At 41.0% G+C, this 24,418-nt stretch overlaps 1 protein-coding gene across 1 annotated transcript in view; it reads right to left on the bottom strand.

Annotated features, from left to right (window-relative positions):
- Positions 1-24,418, bottom strand: part of LOC111866424 (ankyrin-3) — a 235,021-nt gene that overhangs the window by 170,291 nt on the left and 40,312 nt on the right. Inside the window, exons 5-11 of the mRNA XM_033752256.1 lie at positions 14,838-15,001; positions 14,258-14,413; positions 12,860-12,988; positions 11,659-11,856; positions 10,160-10,456; positions 8,605-8,802; positions 2,881-3,027 (exon numbers count right to left, since the gene is read on the bottom strand). Of these exons, the coding sequence (XP_033608147.1) occupies positions 2,881-3,027; positions 8,605-8,802; positions 10,160-10,456; positions 11,659-11,856; positions 12,860-12,988; positions 14,258-14,413; positions 14,838-15,001 (1,289 nt within the window). The remainder of the gene's footprint in view (positions 1-2,880; positions 3,028-8,604; positions 8,803-10,159; positions 10,457-11,658; positions 11,857-12,859; positions 12,989-14,257; positions 14,414-14,837; positions 15,002-24,418) is intronic.

The following is a 24,418-nucleotide window of genomic DNA, read 5'->3' on the forward strand; positions in this document are numbered from 1 at the left end:
TATAATTTAGTTCTTTACTTTGTGCAATTCTGTCTTGTGCATAGAAATTTAGCACAATTTGTTCTCACAATGTTACGTTATGGAATATATTCAGTTACTAAATCAAGGTGTTGTGGGCCATTCCATTTCTTTCAGGTAAAAGCAAGTTTCTACATATATCTAATTACTGCACATAAGGCGACCAAAATATTTACGAGAATCGGAATTTTCAAGAACAATCTCATCATTCTAACAGCAAGTTTCGTGCCATTTCCCCTGCAGTTACACATGGCATTAACAACAATTTGGTATTGGAAACCTGACTATACTTTTCAAGAAGTTTCTAAATATAGCGCATAATTATCAGTGGTAACATTTTCTCGCGGGGAAGGAAAGAGAGAACCGGATAAAGTAGAAATAAACTTAAAATAATTTGATGCGAGACGGCCATGGCAGGAATATCCGTACATTCATTACTAAGTGAGTGAAATTGTAAAGGCTACATTTAGCTCAGAGACATTTGTATTTATGTAGATCCCATTGGAATATCGTGTCTTATGGGATCCCACCACCCACCTCAGTCACACTTAAACTAAGCAAAATTTAACATGCAGCAGAAATAATACAGAATCTTTTAAACAGAAGTAACAGCTTGTAACATAAAATAAATGTACAGACTTAACAGAAATTGATGGTCAGCCAGCAAGTCCTGAAATATTTTCTTTAAGAATGCAGAGCGCTTGCAGACAGTGCTATCCCTGTTCGAGGCGGAACAAACATGAGAGGCTATACATGCAATAATTTGGCAGTACTTTTGTTAACCATTTACCACTAATTGAGAAGCTAATTTTTTTTTTAATTTTTCTTTGGAAAATAGCAACCACTGTAATGCTCAATTAATAACAGACTCTTAATATTGTACTTGAAAATATAAGAAATTTGTTTAGGTTAATTTCCAATTACTGCGTACTTGTCATGACCAATAAATTCGAGGTTAATTCAGTGTTAAGTTAAGCATTTACACTCGTAAAAAGTGAACTTCAAGTTTTCTCTGTGCTTAAGCAAGGTTTAAGTAACAATTAATATAATTACAATCGAAAATTCAGGGCAATGAAATATTACAATTTTAATTTTGAACCTAAAAATTAATTACATAATGATTCTTCATTGATTAATAAAAGAGAGAATGTAGCAATGCCATAATGAACGATTTTATTGAATAGATAAATTTACAGACCATTCATCGCAGCCCTTCACTGGCAAGGATATTCGTTGTCTTTTGGATTTAAATAATGTAGGCGACACTTTAGCAATAACAGTATTTTGTTGGGTTTGAGGTCCTCACGGCGATAATTATGAAGAGTCCAATTTCTGGATTGTAACCCGTGTAGTCCAGCAGAGGCCCACCTACCTATGTTCCTACGAAACTACAGTGGTCTACTCTCCGACTAAAAGGTGTTAAAGCCCTGAAGATAATATTCTTCAACAATAATATTTTTTACTCGAATTAATGCAAAACAGAGAGTTAATAGTAATTTCCCTAATGACATTCAGAGGAATTTTACAAGAATGTAAATTTAAAAATAGAAAGCTTAGGAAATAAGTTCATTTTACTACGTGTGATTTAGAAAAGCACCTATGATCTGTTTCAAGGTTCTTCACCTTTAATATGAAGGTTTAGGAGCACCTTATAAATATTTTTCCAACCTATTTCGTTATCCTCATATTTCCAAATAAATCGTCCTGCTTTGAAATAGTACTTTGGGCCTAATTTCAGTTAAACGTCTGGTTACAAAGGTAAACAACAAGGTAAAGCTGTCCCTGTAACAGGCCGTTAAGACGAATAGGGGTGTGAGAGGTCGAGACTCCCAATTCTTCTAGACAATAGGCTGACAGATGGCGGTAAGTTTTGTCAGCCCTACAAGCCAGCCGCCCCTTACTCCCCAGGAATCTTCCTGGTAATCATTTCTGATAGAAGCTGAGTCGACCCTGGTGCCATAATGCGGCTGGAAGGATTAGATCAACTGCAAACATTCAATGATATTTTCGGGAATCGAACCCGCGACCTTCCGGCTTGTAGCATAGTGCATCAACCAACTACTCTACCGCTTGTATCGGTTGAACGTCTGTAACAATATTTTTTTTTTGTAATTCTCCTTCCCAAAACGGGGTCCCGAAACGTAATTTCGGTGTTTTCCACCACAAACAAATAATGACCACTAAGAGGTTAACCTCTCTCGTAAATGAACTTCAAGCTGGTCTCTAACTTTCCAGTAACATAGAACTCGTGTATAAGTGTACGGAATTTCGCACACACTTTCCAAAGGTGTATGTTAAATTAGTATTTTGGTTACGGTCATTTAAACAGATCTGTTGCCATTAACATTCTCAGCACCAGCGAGAGACCTTCTAATGTGAAATTTATTTGCAAAGTAGATAACATAGAGATGAACAGGGATAGCAGTCTATCTGCGGACAGCAATAGTATTAGTTCGTTGCTTTGTTGCATAAACACTCCTTCCATCTTTCCTCTACGTCTCACTTAACAAGGCGGGTTATACAATTTCGAAACACTACGCAAAACTGAGTTCGTCGGCAGTTCATCTCACAAAAGCTGTATCAGCTGTGGAGAGAAATATCACTGCAAATACGATAACTTGATAAATGCGACATCGCTTGAAAGCAAGTGATACACAGAGGACGGGATATTTCGACCGTCACTTTGGGGCGCTACACAGAATTTGAGCATTTTCAGTTAGCTGATTATTGTCTTTCCTTGCTGAGCTACCATTGATTAGCTGCTCATCAAATGAAGGTCTCCTGCCGCTTATGATAGAACCGCTCCATGAGGTACACAGTGTCGATATGGTCCATGATCCTGCGTCCTACAAGGTACTTTACCTCTTCCTGGCCCTCCTTGCCGGCAATGTGTAGTGCCGTGTACATGTCCTTTGTGGTGGAGTCTACGGCAGCGCCATGTTGGAGCAACAGCATCACGATGTCCACGTTGCCCAATCTGGAGGCGATGTGTAGCGGTGTCTGCTGCTCCTGGAACATAGACTGTTTCAGTAAGTTGCTCTGAGAAAAGGGACTGATCTAGTCAGTACAACACACTGCTGAACCATGGAATGGACGGCAGTATCTCTCGTCCCGTGGGAATAAACAGATCATCTCCATCTAGTGTAATGTTAGGATTAAACCTTGCCTGCATGCCACTAAGTGCTTTGAGATCTTTACCAACATAAGCAGTAGTAGAAAATGCATTCCGTCTAATCATATTGGTGTTTCTTTCGGTTCCAACCAGATCACATTTCATCAAACACCACATCATTAAATATTATACAGACAGTGGAAATAAAGGTGCGTAAATCATAAGACTGCTGCGCTAGTTAGGGACGAGTTGAACTTAAAGCTTTGACATTTCACCCCTGGAGAAAATGCCGCATATAACTGCGAGTATAAGCAGTCGATTCATTTATTGGTTCGGTTATTCCGAATCCTAGCAGCTCCAGTAACAGAACTAAAGTTTGATTTGTGTAATTCAATAGTTTATTCCTAAGCTAATTGGATCGATTCCTGTAATTAAATATTCCCTGATAGGATCACGGATGAGAACCAACTCTACTTTGCACTCTATAGAATAGACTAAAAGTAAAGAAAAGTAAAGTAAAAGTATCCCTGTAACAGGCCGTGGAGACCCATAGGTTGTGAAATGTTGAGGTTCCCACATTTTCTAGACAGTCGGCTCATATATGGCAGCAAGGTTGTCAGCCCTACGCGCCGGTCGCCCTTTATCCCCCAGAATATTCCAAGAATATAGGTCTGAGGTTCTCCCGGCGGTGACTATGAAAAAAGTAGTCTTCTGGAATGTCGCGCCTGTAGTTATTTTGTTGTTCCTCCTAAACGTCGGTTAACACAATATCTACACGGACCCACATCCAAGAAGACTGCTTTCTTCAAAATAATAGGCCGGCCAAGAATTTCAATTATGAAGAGTAGCAATATTCTTATTATGTATTTCAGATTTTCACAGCGGTGAGTATGAAGAGCTCTATCTTCTCTGCTCGCTGGCTGCTTCAAACTTATTTATTGTCTGGCTTACTCTTGGCAACTGGAAATGAAGGCGGTATGTTACTCTGAAAGTTCCATTGGCTTCTACCGGACTACGAGTACACGGCGTTGTGTACCAGAAGACAGAACGCTTCAGTAGTTATATTCTTTGAAAGTTGGTAGAAATAACAGTCCCTCAATTCTCCTCATCACATAGATCCCCACAATCTTCATTTCATCTTATATGATACGAAAGTTTAAACAAATTCATAATTATATATATACTACACTTATAGTTTAAGATATAATTGAAAACCCCTAAAAAATTTGAAGTCCCTGTTTTCGTTCCAATTTCGGATGTTTTCGTGGCTGTGATGGCGGCATTGCTAACCACTAAAAGGTATAAATGTAGCGCAGCCACCAATTTCATATCCTTCATAAACATTTTATGAAAAACCTACCATTACAATGTTACTTAATGTGGGGCACAATAGAAGGGTTTCATTATATTTCCTTGTTGCTGTAAGCTCTTCAAATTTGCAGGCACCCCGAGATCAGCAAAAATTTTGCAAGTGCGTTCTCGGCCTCGTAATTTGAAGACTCTTTGTACACTCCTCACACATACATACATAAGGACACGGGCGCGGACATGCTAAGTTTATCTTTCTTGTGAAACAAGGGAAATATATGTAATGATATATCTGTAACATAGTGGGATTTCTCTTGCCTCATCATTTAAATAAGAATATAGATAGATAGTATTAACTCTTTGTTGCAGCATTCTAATCCGCTAAGATTTAAAAAGTGAACCTTAAAATAACATTCATCAACCTACTGCGGAATCGACCAGGTTTATGTAAATATTTTGGAATAAATTATCACTATCAGCATAAGTTTTCTGAGGTGCACAGTTGTCGTGCAACGGCACCTTGTTCAACTAAGCAGACACAGAGAAAACGATATTTGCTAGATATAGCGTGCAAATACTTGCTTATATCCGCTTTATGGACGCTGAAAGTGGGGATGTCGTGCAAAGTGTAGTTCAGTTTAATAACATGTTAGTCATTATGTAAGATTTGGGGTTTTCACGGCGGTGATTATGGAATGTCGGTTTACACAATATCTACACGGCGCCACAACCAAGAATACGGCTTTCCTCACGTTATTTATTGTGATTATGAATATGAGGACTGAGCCATAAAACTGGCCCTAGCACTGCGAACTTCAATGGTCTATTGTGTTTCCCTTTTAGATTAACCCTTTATTAATCCTACACTTTGAATGAAACGTAGGACTTTGTTTATGGGGGCGTCATAAAAGTCACTTGGTTCCATGAAGAACTGACCCAGGTGATGAAATCTTAGGTAAGCTATGGCCTCACAATCACATAGGATGTGTGTGGCTCATTCGTCTTCTTGTAGGCACCTTTCACAAGTTGGGTCACCTGTCAGTCTCAGTTTGAAAAGGTGCCTTTTCAAGATGCAGTGTCAAGTAAGTGGTCCTACCACCCATCTCAGTTGATCTCTGTTTAATTTTAACAGATCCCTCGTTCTTATGGCAGAGGGTCCTGATACAAATCCTTTTGCCTGTTTGGGTTCAATTGTGGATTCCCAGTGTTTTTTGTGATTTCTGTTAGTCCAGTCCCTGATCGCTTTCTTGGCAACTCCAATTGAGATGCCGCAAGGTGGTTCAGGTCCTGTGAACGGCTGTTCAGATCCTGTTCTAGCCAGTTGATCTGCGGTTTCATTCCCTGCGATACCCTCATGACCTGGCATCCATATCAGTTGTACGTTAGTCATTAAGTTAAACCGGATGGTAATCTCTATAAATTAGTGAAATTTAATTTAAAACCGGTAAAGCGGTTTTCGGGGAAATAAGTCATTTAGACCGTACCTATTTACTCAAACCTCCACGTAACCTTACTGTATCTGATAACCTGTAGATAACATAATCACTCGACACTTATGTACGTAAGATACAAAAGCTTAAGAATGCGAAATTGTTAGTATTTCTGCTTGTTATTTTGATTGTTTCGGAATAGAACTTTGGCCACAGCACCGTCTCTCCTGATTGCAAATGCTCATTGTAGCAGATGCTAGCATAGCGCTTACAAATAGACAACGTTTCAATTCCTTCACGGTCTCTCCAAATTACTGTTCACAATCATGTTCAATTTCGATGCTAATGAATTTATATAATCAGAGCAGGAGTAAATACATAAACTAAGAAAGAAGTACACCTCACTATGAATAAAGAAAATAAACCGTTCAGACATTGGAGAAGTGGAATAGCAATGAGGCAGACAAACACAGACAACGAAGGAAAAGGGCAAGAATATTGTGCCTATGCTTAACTAAACATCATGCCCAGAAAATGTTAGAGGAAGTAGAGGTAGAGCTTCACACATTCTTAACCTCGAACTTGATTGAGCTTCACGTGCCGGCCGCTTTTCTCTCGGAAACGGAGCCCTCTTTCCATTGGATAGGAGTCTGGGTGAGGCCCAGAGCCTGTCTGGACGATGGGAGGAAGAGAAGAATCTCTTACCTCTGCCGGAAATTGAACCACGACTTCTCTGTCGTCTTGCCCGTAGTCTAATCCCTGTGACGACTGAGCCACCCGGCTTCCAACTGTCCATTAAGGTGATTAAAATTGCGTTTTATTTTTCAAGGAGGATAGTATATTTTCTGCAAATTATATTTTTTTTCGTGGGTGACTTAAGGCTTTTTTTAGTATCGAGACTACATGGTGTCGCAACGTGGGATCACAGATGGACTGGAATGGGATATATACGAGGGGGTACCCAAAAGAAACCGAACTTATTTTTTTTAAACTTATTTATTCAAATTTTAAGCACAAACCTTCAATCCCCTTCAAAGTACTCTCCACTTACACTAATACACTTGTCTAGTCTTTTATTCCATTTTTCAAAACATTGTCTAAATTCATCTTTTGAGATGCTTTTTTTTTCCTTCACCTCAGCAACATCAGCAAAACGCTGAAAAAAAGTTTTGATCATTTCGGGACTCTTCTTTCAAAGCACAGCATGCTTCCACGCGACCTTGTTTTTGTTCAGCAGTCAGCAGTCGTGGCACGAATTTCGCAGCCACCCTTTTCATTCCCAAATATTCTGTCAAAATTCGCTGAACTGAGCTCCAAGTCACTCCCGACAGCTCCACAATTTCTTCAATGGTCCGTCGTCGATCTTCCTTGATGATTTCACGAATTTTTTCAACATTTTCATGTGTTCGGGCCATTGCAAAAACGACGATCATACAGAACAGTTGTCACTATAAACTCTGCCGAAACTAGTCCTTACCTTCTGAAGCAACGGTAGTCGGCTTATCGACCCAGGAATGTTAGCTCTATGCGCTCATAGCGGCAAAACGCGGTACTACAAAAGCTCTGCCCACAAAAAAAATTAGTTCGGTTTCTTTTGGGTACCCCATCGTATATATATATATATTAGCAGTGCATCAAGTAACGGTGGCCTATAAAGGCCGAAAAGTGTAAAACAAAATTTGTATTTATATTAAATCAATTACACTTGATATAATTTTGCTATTGTTTTGTGAATTTTCAAGTATTTAGGAGGCAGTATCAATGACCTAATCGGGATATTATCCCAACATTTGTTTGCAGGGACTGAGGAAATCCATAAACACCCTCAGTCAGGACAGTCGGTGTACCGGTCGAGATTCAAACCGAGTACCTTTCTAATAGAATTCTAGAGCTTTACCTTGAGATCCTTTAGTTTTTTTACTGCAATATCTATTTGTTATAATATGTACAATATTAAATTGTGAGCTTTTCCGGATCGAGAGACATTTCCTGAGTTTAGATAGAAATTTGTACTCAAATTGGCAAATAGTCCGAAAAATGTACGTACACGCACCTGACAGAAAGCACGTAAATATTTAAATTATAAATGATTATATTTCAACACTTCGACATCGTTTAATACAATTTGATTTTTTCAATTGTTTAAAATTGTTTTCTATTTTTATATATGACTGATATTAAAAGTAATCCACGTTTAAACTCACGAGTCATAAGCTACTTGTGTCAATAGACGTAAAAAAGGTAAATTTGTTCTTGTGCTTAACTAACTCAGCACTACGCCATGAAGACGTATCGGGGAGTGGATATATAGATCCATATTTTCTTGACCTCGGCACTAGTTTAAAGTGAGTGGTCACTTTCAAGCTCCGGTCGCTTTATCCTCGAGGAAAGATCCAGGGTACCCATCGTATAAGAGGTTGGGTGGACCTCAGAGTATGTCTGTACGACATGAAGAAGTTATTCTTGCCGAACAGAAACTCCAACTCCAACTCCTCCGACCGACTGAGCTATCCAGGCTTTAAAGACGCAACAAATCAAAATTGAATTTTCTAATGGAAAATATAATGTATATATTCAATGCCAAAATAAGTCCGAACCTATCAAGTTGATTTGCCATTGAAACGCGAGAGTACAAACAGATAAATACTCCCTCCATTCTACACACTGCCTACGTAAATCATAGGAATGGATTACTGTCTCTGTACAACGGTCCATTTCATAAACAAGTCGACTCACCCTTGCCCTGGCGTCGACCTGCGCACCGTTGCGCAGGAGGATGCGGATGATATCCGTCTGGTTGGCCCTTGCTGCCAAGTGAAGCGGCGTTTCACCCCTCACGGTGGGCACATCGGGGCTCGCGTCATGCTGCAGCAGGTAGATGACGATATTCATGCAGCCCATGAAGCTGGCCACATGTAGAGGGGTCAGGCCCGACTGAAACATTACCACAGTTACTGCTTGCAACATGGAGAAGTCATGTCTTATGTTCTAAATTACTTTTGTTCACCTGTTTATAAAATATAGTAATACCATGAATAGCGATAGCGTTATAATTGAGTGCAATTAAGATAGAATGTAACCGACGTGCTAATAAATCAAACCATCCGAGCTAGAACCTCTTATTTTCGTCACGCGTGCCCCATACACGTGACAGTATATTATCCGAACTACAACTTCATCTAGCAACCCCCCTCTTCCTTTCCATTGACTCTTTCGTACCTTAATCATTTTCCCGCAATTCTCTAACAATATTTCTCCATCCTTTTCATCTGTTCAAATTATCAGAATTCGTATCATCTCCGCTTCTTCCATCTTTTCCTTCCTTCCTTCCCTCCCTCCTTCCTTCCTTCCTTCCCTCCCTCCTTCCTTCCTTCCTTCCTTCCTTCCTTCCTTCCACTTCTACTTGTTAAGATACTTCAAGTAAATTTCTTATACCGTATAAGCCCAAATATAAGAAAACGCCATGTATTTCCAATGAAAACATCATAAATAATTGAAGAAAGTCGTCTTCTGGGATGTGGCGCCGTGTAGAAATTGTGTTAACCGACATTTCGGAGGAACGCATCGCCTCCATCTTCAGGGTAGAAGACAAGAAGAAATCCGCGAGCGAACCAGCAGAGCAGGTGCAACAGATCAATATTTCTTATTGTTTCGATGCATACTATAAATGATATTAGAGCAGCTGGTGTTCCTTGTGGCACTAAATATTCAAATACATGATTTGTATTATTAATCCACCCAAATACTATAAATCTTACACACCTGTTGCACCTGCTCTGCTGGTTCGCTCGCGGATTTCTTCTTGTCTTCTACCCTGAAGATGGAGGCGATACATTCTTCCGAAACGTCGGTTAACACAATTTCTACACGGTGCCACATCCCAGAAGACGGCTTTCTTCATAGTCACCGACGTGAAAATCCCGAGTCTTATATCAGAAATAGTTGTTGGATTGAAGTGATTATGACATTTATTTCTGAGGGTTGTAGGCAGAAAGAAGTAAAAACTGTACTGTTAAGAAGTAACACATTCAGAATTTAATACCTTAAACAGTATTCTATGTATTTTGATAAATATCAATAAAGTTAGCAATTATAGCTCCTCATGATTTTCATACTTATTCTTAAGTACCCTAAAATAAGAAGCAGTATTTGGAACAAGAAACCTCTCCCTATATTGGAGTTAATACGAGAATTGTAGATATTCATGGTCTATTTAGCTCCTGAATCCTGTATTGCGGAGTGCTGTGGTGCCCTCCCAACTCCGTAACAAAATATTCCTTCTGGGACTCACCTCTGTCGTGGCTTCGATTGAGGCACCGTGTTTGAGCAGCAGCTCCACCACCTTGATTCTGTTCTTCTTGCAGGCGATGTGGAGTGGGGTAAAGCCGTTAAGAGCTCTCGCATTTGGGTCAGCTTTGCGATCTAACAGCAGTTTGGCCACACGAACGTGGCCGCAGTGAGCAGCAACGTGCAGTGCAGTGAGGTAGTCCACTGTCACCTCGTCCACGGGGGCTCGGTGATACAGAAGGATACGTGCCGCGTCCACGTGATCGCCCTGGGACGCCATGTGAAGGGGTGCCAACCCGTTCTGTAAGACGCACATGTCCTGAATACCGATGTCCATGTAGAGAGACAAGTAGGCCTTGCAGACGTCACCGCATATTGGAATTCCTGACATATTATTCACTCGTGCTCTGTAGTAGAGGAGTCACCAGTTTTCTTTGGTGAAGGGAATCTAGAAGAACCTTATTTTTCATAGTGGGCATCGTAGATTACGAAAAGCTTCCGCATCTTCTTTTCTCACATCAAGACATTTACCACAACACTGTCTTCACCTATTTGTCTTACCAAAATATCCCCTAAAAGAATAGACAGTCTTCTATTCACAATTATTTAATTTCAATGAGAGATCTAAATGAAATATTAAATATTTAAAATTCCTTAGCACTGAACATACGTTCAGTTCACAGAGTAAACCTCACTATGTGCTTTGAGACTATCAACGGAAGATTAAGAAATTATTTTGTTTTAAAAATCCCAGCTGGCGCCAAAAGTTGCGATCGATAGAGCAATGTCCAGTACAGTATTTCGAAGGCAAGCAATATGAAGAAAACGCGCTATGAGCTACTCCAAATATCGTAGAAATATACTCGTATATAAATATATTTTCCCAGTAAATAAATATGGTCCTCATTATTATTTAGAAATATACGATTTCTAGTGCTATGCTACATCATTCTGGCTTCGATACTGCAGCCGCCAGTTAAAGAACATTGCCCAAGCTAACTTCGACATACAACATCGTTATGCATTTGATCTGAAAACTTTAAAAGAAACGGGGAATGAAATTTAAGAACGTCATTTCCGTTTATCAGAAAGGACATGAATGATGATGTGACAATTAACGAACGGTATGGGTGAACTTGAGAGTGTGGCCCTCCACAAAACTGGTAAAATGCTCTTCATCTATGAATCTAGGCACTAAGGGAGTGCGACTAGCCGAGTTCATACTCCGATTTGCTTAGTCCATATAGTCACTGGAGTCCAGAACCGTTCCTCATTGCGAAATTAAAATATCGTCAATTTTTGAGAATCGAGTCACAGCCATCCACTCTGCTGACCGAACTACAACAGAATTTATGTAATGTTTCTTGGCATGCTTAACAAAGGAAATTACTTGTAAATTTATGACTGCAGTGCCACACAATGAGTGTCAAAGACCCTATGGTCTAAATAATGTGATTTGTGCAAGTGAGCGAAATGGTGGAGGAAGATCCCCCAGATCCTCACCTTGGTCTTGGAGCTAATGGGCGCGCCTCGTTCCAGCATCATGTCCACTACTTGTTCGTGTCCAGATCTGGCGGCGCAGTGGAGGGGGGTGAGGCCGTCCCGTGTCTTGGACTCTATGTTGGCTCCCTTCTCCAGCAGGAGCGACACCATGTTGGTTTTCCCCCACTTTGCAGCAACGTGTAAGGGCGTGATATTATGCTGCGCAAACATTTCTCATTAGTTACCTCTCCAATCCAAAGAGTGAATGGTCGGCCCCGTGGCTCCAGACTAATGAAGGGACAGTTTCTTAATGGCTGCAAATAACTCATCTATGGTACATTACATATGAACTCCACTCGAGTTACAGCTCAGCGCAGTTTATAAAAGGCGTCTTGCGGGGAGAGAGGAAATAGGTCCTCCACTGAATACCTCCGTCCTACATGTTAAAGTTCACGCTTCGTAAAATCTCGGAATAATATCTTAGGGATATGTACCTTTGCAAAGAAATTCCTGGTCTCTGATTTACATACCAGTATTTATGACTGAGCCAAATATTACATATATATTAAAACACATTTCATAAAATCAATATTTCTTGGAAGTTCTGAGGAAACTCCTACAAAGTCTCAAGTTAACAACCCTTCTTAAGGGTTCTGAATATTAAGGCACAACTTCCACTTTCGTTATTATAAGTCCTAATGAGTGACCAGACAAGTCTGTGTTTGGAATTTGGCGACTACTTTCCAGTCTGAGTAAAGCCGAAGGCCGACCGAAGGGATATTTGGAACAGACATTAACTTTTATTAGAGGGTATGGTAAGACACCCGACTCTGTATATAAAGTACATAACAACAAACTACAGACTTACTTTTCCTGCGTCTTCTGGGATACAGGTCTAACCATTAACATTATCGTCTTTGAGAAAATGTTAATCCTGATGTCAGGTTCTGTGATCCTTATGAATGGATACTGGATGCGTAAACCGTGCCATAGCTCAGGCGGTTAGTCGCCCGCTTCCCACTGCGGCGGCCCTGGTTCTATCTCAGGTCAAGTCATATGGGATTTGTGGCGGAAAATTGGTAATGGAGCAGTTTTCACATAGTACTTCGGTTTCCCTTGGCAATTCCCATTCCATCAAATGTTCCACATTCCACACTCCAGTCCTATCCCACCCCACGAAACTAAACAAGAAGAAGCATACTATAAGCATAGCAACACTTACTTTGGCTGAGTAGTTCACGTCTGCGCCCCGGTTAAGAAGAAGGTTGGCTATACTCTCATTGCCGTAGTGCGCTGCTATGTGGAGTGGTGTGAACCCACTCTTTGATGTCACGTCTGGGTTATGGTCATTCTGCAAGAGATGATGCAAGAATGAGACGAATTTTAAAAGGTGTACATAGGTAGAATGTTACTCTGTCTTTCTTAGACAATTTCATAATGAGAACTCTTCATAACTCACATTTGTTTTGTCTTGAAATTAGTATCTAGTAAAGAGGCGAACATTTCAAATTGTGACTATCAAACCTCATCACGAAACCTGCGCTGTAGGTATCATATTGTTTCCTTTCGAGCTATAGTTCTGTCCCAGACTTTGTGACCAGAGTAACTTACATTGGACTAGAATTTCGCTGTTGAATTTGATTGGTAAAAGTTTTCATTAAATATTACTGCAAATAATTATCAGTTTTAATTAAAGGTTCTACTTAATTGTCTGAACACATTATTTTATTCGATTTGCATATAATAGTCCCGATAATCTTCCATTTTAATAAAAGAGCCTCGACTTACAGATGTTGAAATACAGACAGGCATTGGAATATAAAGACCGACAAAATGAACCCATGTGCATTTGGAAACAGGTCTCACTAAGAAGGACGGAACTAATGGTATTGTATATCTCATTTTCATGTAAGGGAAAAAAAGGAAATCAAAAATTAATTTACAATATTCTGCCTCTAAATCACTCGGAACAGAGACCTCTTAGAAGACGGAAATATTATTTACATATATGAATAATAATAAAATGTCTCCTTGAGAAAAGGACAGCAAAATTATGAACTGGATGACATTTGTCCAGATCACGGGTCAGTGTTTCTGTGGCACTTAACGATAATGCAACTTCGGTTCCTTTGCAAACAGGAGATGATGAAATGTCTGGTGAGGCCTGTATACTGACTATTTATTATTATTATTTTTATTAGAGGGGGTGGTTTTCCCCATGCATTTAGACAACTTATTGGTCCATTGTGCGTCCCCTTTTAATTTATACAGTCGCCATACCCTACCGGTACTGGTGCGTGCTATCAGCCCCGTCGGCTGTCGGTACCTGATATTTCCCCCATCTGCCAGAGGCATTGGAAACTACTTGGGAGCGGAAATTATTGCCTAATTTTGCTCAGAGGTCTCCTAGAGACATGAGGATCTTTTACGTGCCGTAAAACTACGACACGGGACCCACGGCTTAAAGTCCCTCCCGGAGGACTTGTTCCTTGAATTTTTCCGCCCTTAAAATTCCACGACTTCCGCCGGGTTTGAACCCCCGTACCTTGAGTCATGAGGTGGGAACGTTACTCCTAGACTACTAACTATATACAAAAACAATACGCTTAGAAGTGCATACTTGTAGCAGGAGCGCTGCAGCTTTACAGTCGTCCTTCTTAGCGGCAATGTGAAGCGCTGGAAGGCGCACTTTGCCGCGAGTGTCGTTTTCGAGAAGCACGGCGACAACCTTGTCGTGGCCCTGCTGCATCGCCACGGCCAGTGGCGTGAATCCGTCCTGCAACAGTGCACACCCGTATCAAAACATACATTTATCTCAGGTTATAATTAAAAGAGCAGACCTTCTCAATGTTTTCACCTGTCTGCAATACATCGAGTCTCCTCGTGATAACAACAAAATTATGCCGTTCTCTTAAGCATTGCTTTTTTGTATAACAAACACTTTATAGCGAGGGAGGAACCAGCGTGAGCAGTGGCTGCAGACGTCGACTCACAGAAGATCTACACGGCGCCACATTCATGAAGACGTCATTCTTCATATTGATATTCTCTACTAATACTTAACGGTTCAAGGTGTCGCTTACAAAATTTTGTATTACATTTACCTAAGTTCTTTGTGATAGCAGTAGGGATCGAACCTACGTCACTTCTAGCAGTGCACTAAACGCTATGCCCATCAAGAAGCACAAAATGAAATTTACCTCAGTGGCGAGACTTTGGTTGGCTCCGTTGGCGAGTAGAAACCTGACCACGTTGTCATGGTTCTCTTGGGCCGCCATATACAGTGGTGTGAAGCCATTTTGTGACTGGACATTGACTGCTGCTCCATTTGCCACCAGCAACTTGACAACTTCTTCTTGTCCGGCTGCAATAAAGAGTAAATTCGAGATACGTTATCTGCTTTAGATAATTCTTTCCCTCTTACTTTTTCAAGCAACTAAGTACACTTCGACAGCAGTCCTTGCATTTATCACAGGCTCGGCCATAATCTGAGGAGAGCAGAAAAGTTTATTCCATATTTCGAATAGAATTACTCATGTTTTGCTAAATCGTTCTTTGTTATTTGCATACCTCATTGGTTTGGTATTGATATGGCCCTTTCAGTGGAACGTTTAAAATGTATTTCCTTCGTAATCAGTAAATGTGTAAACCCTTGTTATTAATATTTTCACGGGCTATCTCTATGAAATTATTTAAATTCCTTTGCATAGTCGATCTCGTTTATTTGCCCCTTGGTTACTATATCCTACCACTTCTACGGTGTAATATTTAAATTCTAATTAAATTGTGCATTTTTACTGAATCAAACTAAATTTCATAATCTTTTCAGTAAAATTTCGATAAAGCATAAACATAATTTCTGAGCTACTTCACGTGTGTATTGGCTTCAAGAATAGAAACAGAACACAACCAATTCGCTTATCATACTAATGTGGCTAGTTGTTGCGAAAATATTGCCACGATTTTAGAATGAATATGAACGAGGGTTGGATTGGTAATCGGATTTATTGAATCCTTCCAGAACGTAACTACGTACAAATAACTACGACAGCTTCACTGACTTACACACTCCAAACATCACTGTAACTACAGCACGTATAAAGTCTTCTCATTTTGCCATGTTATCAGTAATCGTTGCCTAGTACCGGATCACAACAAGTCCTCTGTTTCTGTGTTTATGTTCTTGCTGGCCGGTGACTGTCTTACGACTCATTCCTCCAACTGTAGACTCTAAACTAACTGCCTTCCTTAGAACATTTCGGCATGGATCGCACAGAAAGCACAATTCCTCTGCTGCTGTTTATGAGCCGTTGCCTAACAACGGCCGTTTCTAGTTGTTTGTTTCGTGGTCGTTGCCTAGCAGCGACTCTACGTGCCACAATATTCACACTATCTAGTGTCAGCAATTCTTTTTCTTGTAGAAGCCCTTGAAATTTTCACGTAAATTAAAAGTGAACATTCTCGCAACTGGCAGTCCGAGATTTTATTGATACCCTTGCTTTATATTATTCACCACATTTAATAACGTTTAAAACTGAACTTACGTCTTAGTGACACGCAGATATAGGTAGGGCGATCATACGGCCTGATTAAGCCTGAACAACTATGGCGTTTGAAGAATGCCACCTTCTGGGATGTGGCGCCGTGTAGATCTTGTGTGAACCGACGTTCCACTCTTTGCCCCACCCGGAACCTTCGTCAGACTCTGGATGCAGCTGACTCGCTTCATGGCGCCTGTGTTCTTGCCCTTTTTTCTCCCGCCATTGTTGATTCTTCCAAAGGAAAAGGAATCTATTTCTCTTTTTCTTCCCAATCCGTTGCTTAGCAAATCCAGGGCGAAGAGACTCGACATTTGAGTCTTCGTTGGAAGGCTTGTCCTTGTCTCTCTTTTCCCCATTTACAACTTGCATGGTGAGGCCGTTATGATTTTTGCTCTACCAGATCCAGAAGCTCCGCTATCACTTATCACTTGTTTTTAAATTGAAGGACATGGACTAAGATTTGCAGTAAGAGGAAGTTCACTTGATGAAATTGTAGGTTTGTTACAAGTGGATGCTCTTCTTTCATCAGAAGGTGCCTCTGTATATCAACTGGCTTGAGGCAGGTCCTCTGTCTAGCTGATGTCGGTTGTCTGTTTCTACTGAGGCGGTATAGCAGTAGGATGCCATGGCGTCCAGCTGCCAGAAAATAGTGATGGTCGGGACTGAATTTCAATTATAAATATTTCGGTGTCGAAATTGTACATGTTTGAAAGAAATAGAAATACACATAAGCACATATACACTCACGGACGTCAATGGACTGACCTCAGACTGTCGTGTGATGTTTCATTTCGCCTTTGTCTTCGTGGCAGTAATCCCAGCAGCATTAGTACTTGGCATCTTGGTTTTCAGCGATGCCAGCAGCATTAGTACTTGGAATCTTGGTTGGCAGCGATGCCAGCAGCATTAACACTTGCATCTTGGTTGGCAGCGATAAGTTGGAAGCGCTGCCAGACAAATGCCAGGTGCGATATATGACTACTAAACTAATACATTGAGTTTGCCCGAGATGTTGGCAGGTGCGCCATGGCCTCCTGTTGGCATCCTAGTGCGATACCGCCCTAAGAGTTGGTTCATGAGCACCCTGTTCACAATCTACACCCTCTTCCTCAACATGAACTGCAAAATCATGACTCCTGAACATGTTGCAGTTCAGTCGATAGGCTCAAACTTTTCTGAACCCATTCATTGTCATTCCATCAATACCTGTTCGGAGGTAAGCTTTTCTAAACAACTTCCTAATCTGACGTATTGTGATTATGCAAGGAAAATTATTCAACAAGTAATGCTCAATTTGCTACGAATTATGATTTTTAGATGTTCCATAAAGGCTGAGTCTAAAGGCTGCACTTTATGCGAATTGTGTGGAGGTAGACGGATAAGAGAAATATTGTTTTTTTTCCTTCCAAGTTTACTGACGTCAAAATTTCTCGTACGAGAGTAGTGTTCATCAATTAATAATAAGACAGGATCTTTTGTATTTGGTTTTGAGACTAAAAATAGAATGGCTGAGTCACTATGTATAAATATTAGTTTGGATACATCCCGACATACATGACAGGCATAAATACACCCAGGTGGCCGCTTCCCATCCAAAAGTTCTTTCGAGGAAATATAGCAAGGGGTGTACAGAGTGAGCAGCCGCATTCATGCATGTTACAACCGCACTGAGGCATCCTCATTCGGCAGATGTTAGAGTAGCTACTGCTCTCTTGACTTTAATTGCGCTCAATTTCGTGTTCTTGTGCTACACAACACTTATTCCAGTTTCATCACAACTGTACAGTCGATTAGGGTTTAGACATGTTTCCTTTAACCCTGGCTCCAGAAGAAAGAAAAACTTGTTCATGTTTTCTTTAGTGAATGATTCAACACGAGCTGCAGAAATACAATTTGGCAGTCTAACAAAGGAATTGCCGCGTAGCGTTTCAGAAAATCTTCAAACCACTTTTTCCTTGTTGACTCATTTTACACATTGAAACTGTTCGGTAAATTGTTAGCAACGACCAGACTGTATGACAAAATTCTTAGTTCAGCCATTGTGATTCCGAAAGTGCATTCTCCCCATCAGTAAACAACGTTGAACGAAATCAGCTTCGAGGTTAGGTGGAAAGGCTGCTTTTCTCAATTTAGTTGTTTCTTCTGTAGCTGACACTTGTCTTTGCTTCTCATATGTTTTTCAGTGAGATCTGTGGTACACTAAAATATTCCAGCCAACCACCTCTCCACCCATCTATGGCTTTGCAGCCCTTCTGGAACTTAGACGCTTTTTCAGTTTCTTAATGCATACACAGTCAGCAGGACTCCTTGGACAAGTGATCATCCGTCGCAAGGCTGCTACCTACACACAGAAGAACACAAACACAGAATAAACACAGATATCCATACCTTGAGTGGGATTCGAACCCATGATCCCAGCGTTCGAGCAGGCCAAGACGGTTCATGCCTTAGGCCGTGAGGCCACTGTGATTGGCAAGAAGTCTCTACCTACGTCTAGTACTCAAAGTCTCTAGGAGAAACCGTTAAAGGACAGAAGGAAGTTACTCGAACGCCAACCCCAGATATGCATACGGTACTAGCTTAAAATTTCTAAGATATTTGTGCCGCGGGGATATAACATTTCAAAATTATATCAATTCCCTTACTTTTGCTGAAGAATTCAGGTTTCCTGTAGCTACAGTTTCCACGTCAGTCAAAAAATTGATTAATGTTTTATGTCAAATCTCGTTTTACAAGGATGGTAACTCTGGATTAGGCCGAGCCGTAGCTCATGCGATTAGTCCCTGGCTTCCCACCGCGGCGGCCCGGGTTCGATCCCGGGTCTTGTCAAGTGGAATTTGTGATGGAGAAAGTGGTGCTGGGGTGGGTTTTCTCCTAGAACTTCGGTTTCCCCTGCCAATCTTCATTCCACCAAATTCTCCATCATCATAATCACCCGGGTCAGCTACAATAGGCCAATCAGTGGTCGCTGTGCTGAGTGGACCCAGTTGGACTCCACCCCCCCACTAAGCGAATTTTAATTTAACTCTGGATTAGAAGAATCTTGCAATGAAAATGATGACCTTTTGTAAACAGAGTAGAGATAGGTGGTAAATGGTTAGCTACAGGAATCATAAACTCAAACGGGAAGCATTGTAATTGTACAAGATACATAAAACCATGAAACAAATAATCCGTTGGCAAGATTTGACCCCCGACTACTCCTGGAGTTACTCATTTCACACAAGAAACTGTTTTTTTTTTTCAAACAAGAATATTAGTTCAGACATCTTCAAATGTCCACTAGTCCATTGATTGGCGGTAGTTGAAAGAAATGCTGGTTACAAAAGAGACACTTCGGAGGACGTAGGAGCCAAGGGAAGTGCTGTATTTCAGGTACTGCTCAAGCATTCGCGTGAAGGGACCTGCCTGTTAGAATGAAGGTTTTCGGTCTGCTATCCATCACTCTGACCCTTACTTCAAGGCATCACAACATGATAAGCTTCTAATGATGATTTATTCGAAGAGTTACAAGAAATAGAGAGTTACATTGATGGTTCACGTTCATATTTCACAATAAATATTTCACTGAGTGCAGAAAAGTGACGCAGTGGAAAACGGCAGGAGTGCTACGGACGGAAGTACACACATTCTGAAGGTTCTGCAACAGTTCCTCTGCAGCATCCGTCGCTGAAGCTTATATCAAAATTTTACATTTCCCCATAAGATAAAATTCATATGAGCGTCTAGTCAAGATACTTGTCCCTGTTTTTCAATTCATCGTCCGGTGTAGGCAGTATGAATTTAACTTCTGAAGCGTAACTGAAACTGATTGTGGCACCCCCCCCCTTATATGATCAGCATGTTTCGTCAGATGTTAAGCTGGGGAGTACCCAGTAAAACTGACAAAATGTGCTCAAAAAGGATCGGTAAGCAGCGCCATTGAGTCCATGAAGCAAATGCAAAGGATTACGGAATATTTCTCGATAACATCAAACCAACCATTGATCAAAATATGCTCTTCATATCTATATTGAATTGTATTTTGTGGGTGAACATCATTCTTTAGCGTGTCGTTCCTTGTGAAGTTTGCTTCATCAGTGAAGATTACGTGGCTGCTAAAGACGGGATATTCGCCACATTGCACAAGGAACCACAAGCTAAATTCTTGATGTGTACGTAAATCTAACAGACTTAGAGCTTGTGCATGCTGAAAAAGGTATGGGTATAACAATTGCTGATGGAGAAACCGCCACACTGCTTTGCGCGCCAGGTGTTCTGCAGCTTGTATTCGACGAAATATGTAGGGGAATTAGCCTCTACAGGTCTTGATATGCGCTCTCACACATAAAATGTTCGTGCATTCCTCCATATTCTGTGGTCTACTGTAGAAGAGCGAAACAGTTCAGGTCTCCCTGGCTCCCCTTGAAAGGACGATCAATGGCGTGAAAAGTGCGTGGGTGCTGAAGCTTACGTTGGGGATACTTCTCCACACATTAAACATAGAGCTCCTACACCGTTACCCAAGGTTTGCCGAGAGTTTAGTTCATACCGACGTTTCTTTGAATGTGTGGTTGTCCATTTTAAGCACAGACTTACACAGCAACTAAAACACAAAAGGAACAGTACTCGACTTTGCGTGCAAGTTATTTGAAATGAACGCCTGATGTCGCAGGCTAATTAATGTAAGTTGTCAACTTATTATCCGTGTAAACATACAAACTGTACTGTGGCATATTAGTTCAAAGTTAGAATCATAAAGCCAAATAAAACGCAGAACTTCGAAGAGTCCCTAGTGCAGCAAATAAGGACATGAAGACTAATACCAACAGGAAGGGAAGTGCAGGATCTGGGGCCACGACAAACCCTAACGAAGGAACGTACTCGTGCACTAAGATAATGTCTCCATTTACGTAGGGACTGTAGATTTAAATTCGTTACGGCATAATTCCAAGTTGCATGACGTAAGAAACAATAGAAATGGATGGACTGCTGAATGAGCTTAAGCCTATTGGCAACAGTAGCTGTAGGTCCAAAACTACCGAGGTATTCTGACTTTCGTCTTATAAATATAAATTGTATCATATATTAAAATTGCAGAGAAGAAAATCTGAAGTTTATGCAGTGAATAATGTCCCATTGTAAACAATTCTCAGTGGTCTTTTTCCTTTTGACTTTGCCACCAATATCATATATGCATTCCTCTTCTCTCTAATTCATGCTACATGCCCTGCCCATCTCACCCTCCTTGACTTGATCGTTCTAATTATACTTGAAGAAGAATAGAATTTATGAAGCTCTCCATTAGTGTAATAGTAATAATAATATTCCCTAGTAATAATACAAATATGCTATTATAATAAAGCTGGCTGACGCTATATGTTTTGTCGTTAGCAAGGCAGACCGTTCGGAAGTAAACATTTAGTGACACAGAGCAACGACATTCTTGATTTCCGTGTACTGCGGATACTGAAACTGTTTCTAGTCTACGTGATGGCGAGCCAAATTTCCCGTACTATTTCCATCTCGGCGGCCACGCCCATCCGAAGAGCATGCAAACTTCTGCATGTATTACAATACTCTTCTGAGCTCATCCCTTATATTTACAACTTCCTGCTAAGTTATGGAGGATTGTAAATGTTGTACTTTATCATTACTTTGGTTCAGCCCGGGTTTTTACGATTTCTTTATGTCAGTCCGAGAAACTACCTTGAATAACTCATGAATATTTTCTTTTCAATTCATCATTCAAAGTCATGTAATTTATTGTCAGTCGGTACAAAATGACTGAAGCTGGAAAATTGATCTTATATAAATTTATACATTAAACCTATATAAATATTCCGGTAGTAAACTGTATGCAAGTGACATGCTGAGACCTGTGTCTCGATCATTTGATGTTACAGCTTAACCTTCGCAGCTTTAGGAGCCTGAAACACTGAAGATAGCTGACACAGGACATGGGTTTAGCCTCGTGGGCCTACTGAAGTACTCTGGAGATGTCGATAGAGCCGCAACTTCCGCCGGTATCTGGACTACAGTAGGGCCTACAGCTCCTCACTGTTCTTTATATCTCACTGTCGGGACTTATTTATTGCAGACATGACTATTGTTGCACTACACTATCATACTGAATTGTCAGAAATTGTTTCAAACCTTGCAGTGTGGTAAGTAAGTCTACAGTACGATAAAATTGCAAAGATAAATTTGTACCTATAATAAATAAACGCCAAGGCCAGTGACGATTCTTATCATTGCTAGTAGTATTAATGGTGGTGGTGGCAGTTTTAGTAGTATTGGGCTATACCTTCTCTATCATAAGTTGCACAGAGGAAGTTATTTAACAAATCTGAATATTCCAGCGGAAAATATTGTCGCGTATTGGGCGTATATCGCGACAAATAACTTCACGCCGTATTTGATGTAGCGAATTTTATTTCACATTCGCACTTACAATCACCCAAATTACAGATTTACGATTACTGCTATCTGCAGTATCACAAATAGTACACTCCAAATGCCAGAATACAACTGACTAGTAGCTGGCTAACTCGGAGGTAGCTCGAGGACTCACTGTGAATAGCCTTCGCTGCTCCTCATGTACCCTCGATCGGACAATACAGAAAACGGCCACTTAATAAGCACCCTTGTTGCCTGGCGCTGTGTTGCTAGCAACGCTAGCGGTAGTAACCGCTGTTACTACCGTCGTCTCTCGCAATCCTGTTGCGTCACCGTTACGTTACCGTGCGGAGGAGGGGGGGGGAGCGCTGACTCACCCGCCGCGTCACTGCTGGTGNATCATCTGGGACTGGTACAATAGGCCAGAAGTGGCCGAAGTACAAGGAACCTAGTCCCACCCCACTTGCAATAAAATAATTAATGAGACAATAAAAGGTAATGGCAAAAAATAAAAGGTAAATCTTTCCCTGTAACAGACAGTGAAAGCCCATATGACTGTGACACGTCGACGCTCCCACATTTTCTCGACAATCGGTTCACAGATGGGGTGAAGTTGTCAGCCTTGCGCGCCGGCAGCTATTTACACCCAGGAAGATTCCTGCTACTCATTTCTGTTAGAGGCTGAGTATACCCCAGGGTCATAGTACGGCTAGAACGATTAAGTAAACTGAAAAAATCCACCTCATAGGGACTCGAACCTGCGACCGTCCGGTTAATAGCCTAGTGCCTCAACCAGCCACGCTACCACGTGCAGATGGAACAACACAAACAGAAAAAAACAGACATACATGCATGCCCGGAGGATGATTTGAACACACGATTCCAGTTTTCGAGTGGTAGAAAACACTACGAGCTTTTGATCGTACGGCCACTGTGATCAGCTACGTGTTATTCTACGTAGACTACCAAATCCTATGTAGGGTGAGCATTAACGACGAAATTACGTTTAAGCTTCTTGTGAAGCAGGGTTTATACTGCCCCGATATGAAATAAAATCAAATATATTTAACAAATCCAGCGCCAAACTCTATCAAAATGCGTTCCGTCCTTGCAGCATACGGACGGACACTGCCTGCAATATATGTATTTACTTCGATTTATTACATTTATTTATTACAAAGAATGCATGACTGCAATGAAATTGAACTTTGTACACCGAGCAGACGCAGCCTGCCACTCGTCTTACAATTTATACGGCCGTCTGTGTTCACTTGGCAACGATGCTGCGTAAGATCTCATTTATTACCCTCAACTGTTGGCAACATAAGACAGACAGAAACGAAAGAGGTCACAATCGTTTCCGGTCGTCTAGCTGCTAGACTCTAGCGTATGTAAAGAAACTCCCGTAAGGAAGCAGTCCATCTCTTGGGTACGTAAACAGAGTCTGTTAACTAGATCAAGGAACAAGAAGATAACCTGGCTCTCTCGTGGCATATCCCTTTATCTCTCTGTAGGTTATTTAACGACACTGTCAGTACTCAGACTATTTAAATAGCTGACTAGAAATAACTTGGAATAAAGCGGTCCTCGACTATTCTAGGTACTACTGTCCTGGCTTCTCTGGATGACTGAGGAAAACCACGAAACCCTCAGCCAGGATAACGGATATCCCGACCAATATTAGATCCGAGTACAGGTCTACAGCTGGGGCACGCGGTAGTGTAGTTGGTTGACGCACTATGCTAGAAGCCGGAATGTTGTGGGATCGAATGCCGATGAGGTCATTGATCTTTTTTTTTTCAATTTATATAATCCTTCCAGCCGCACTATGGCCATGCGGTCGACTCAGCCTCTAAGAGAAG

Source organism: Cryptotermes secundus, unplaced genomic scaffold (assembly GCF_002891405.2).
Source record: "Cryptotermes secundus unplaced genomic scaffold, Csec_1.0 scaffold271, whole genome shotgun sequence".
NCBI lineage: Eukaryota > Metazoa > Arthropoda > Insecta > Blattodea > Kalotermitidae > Cryptotermes > Cryptotermes secundus.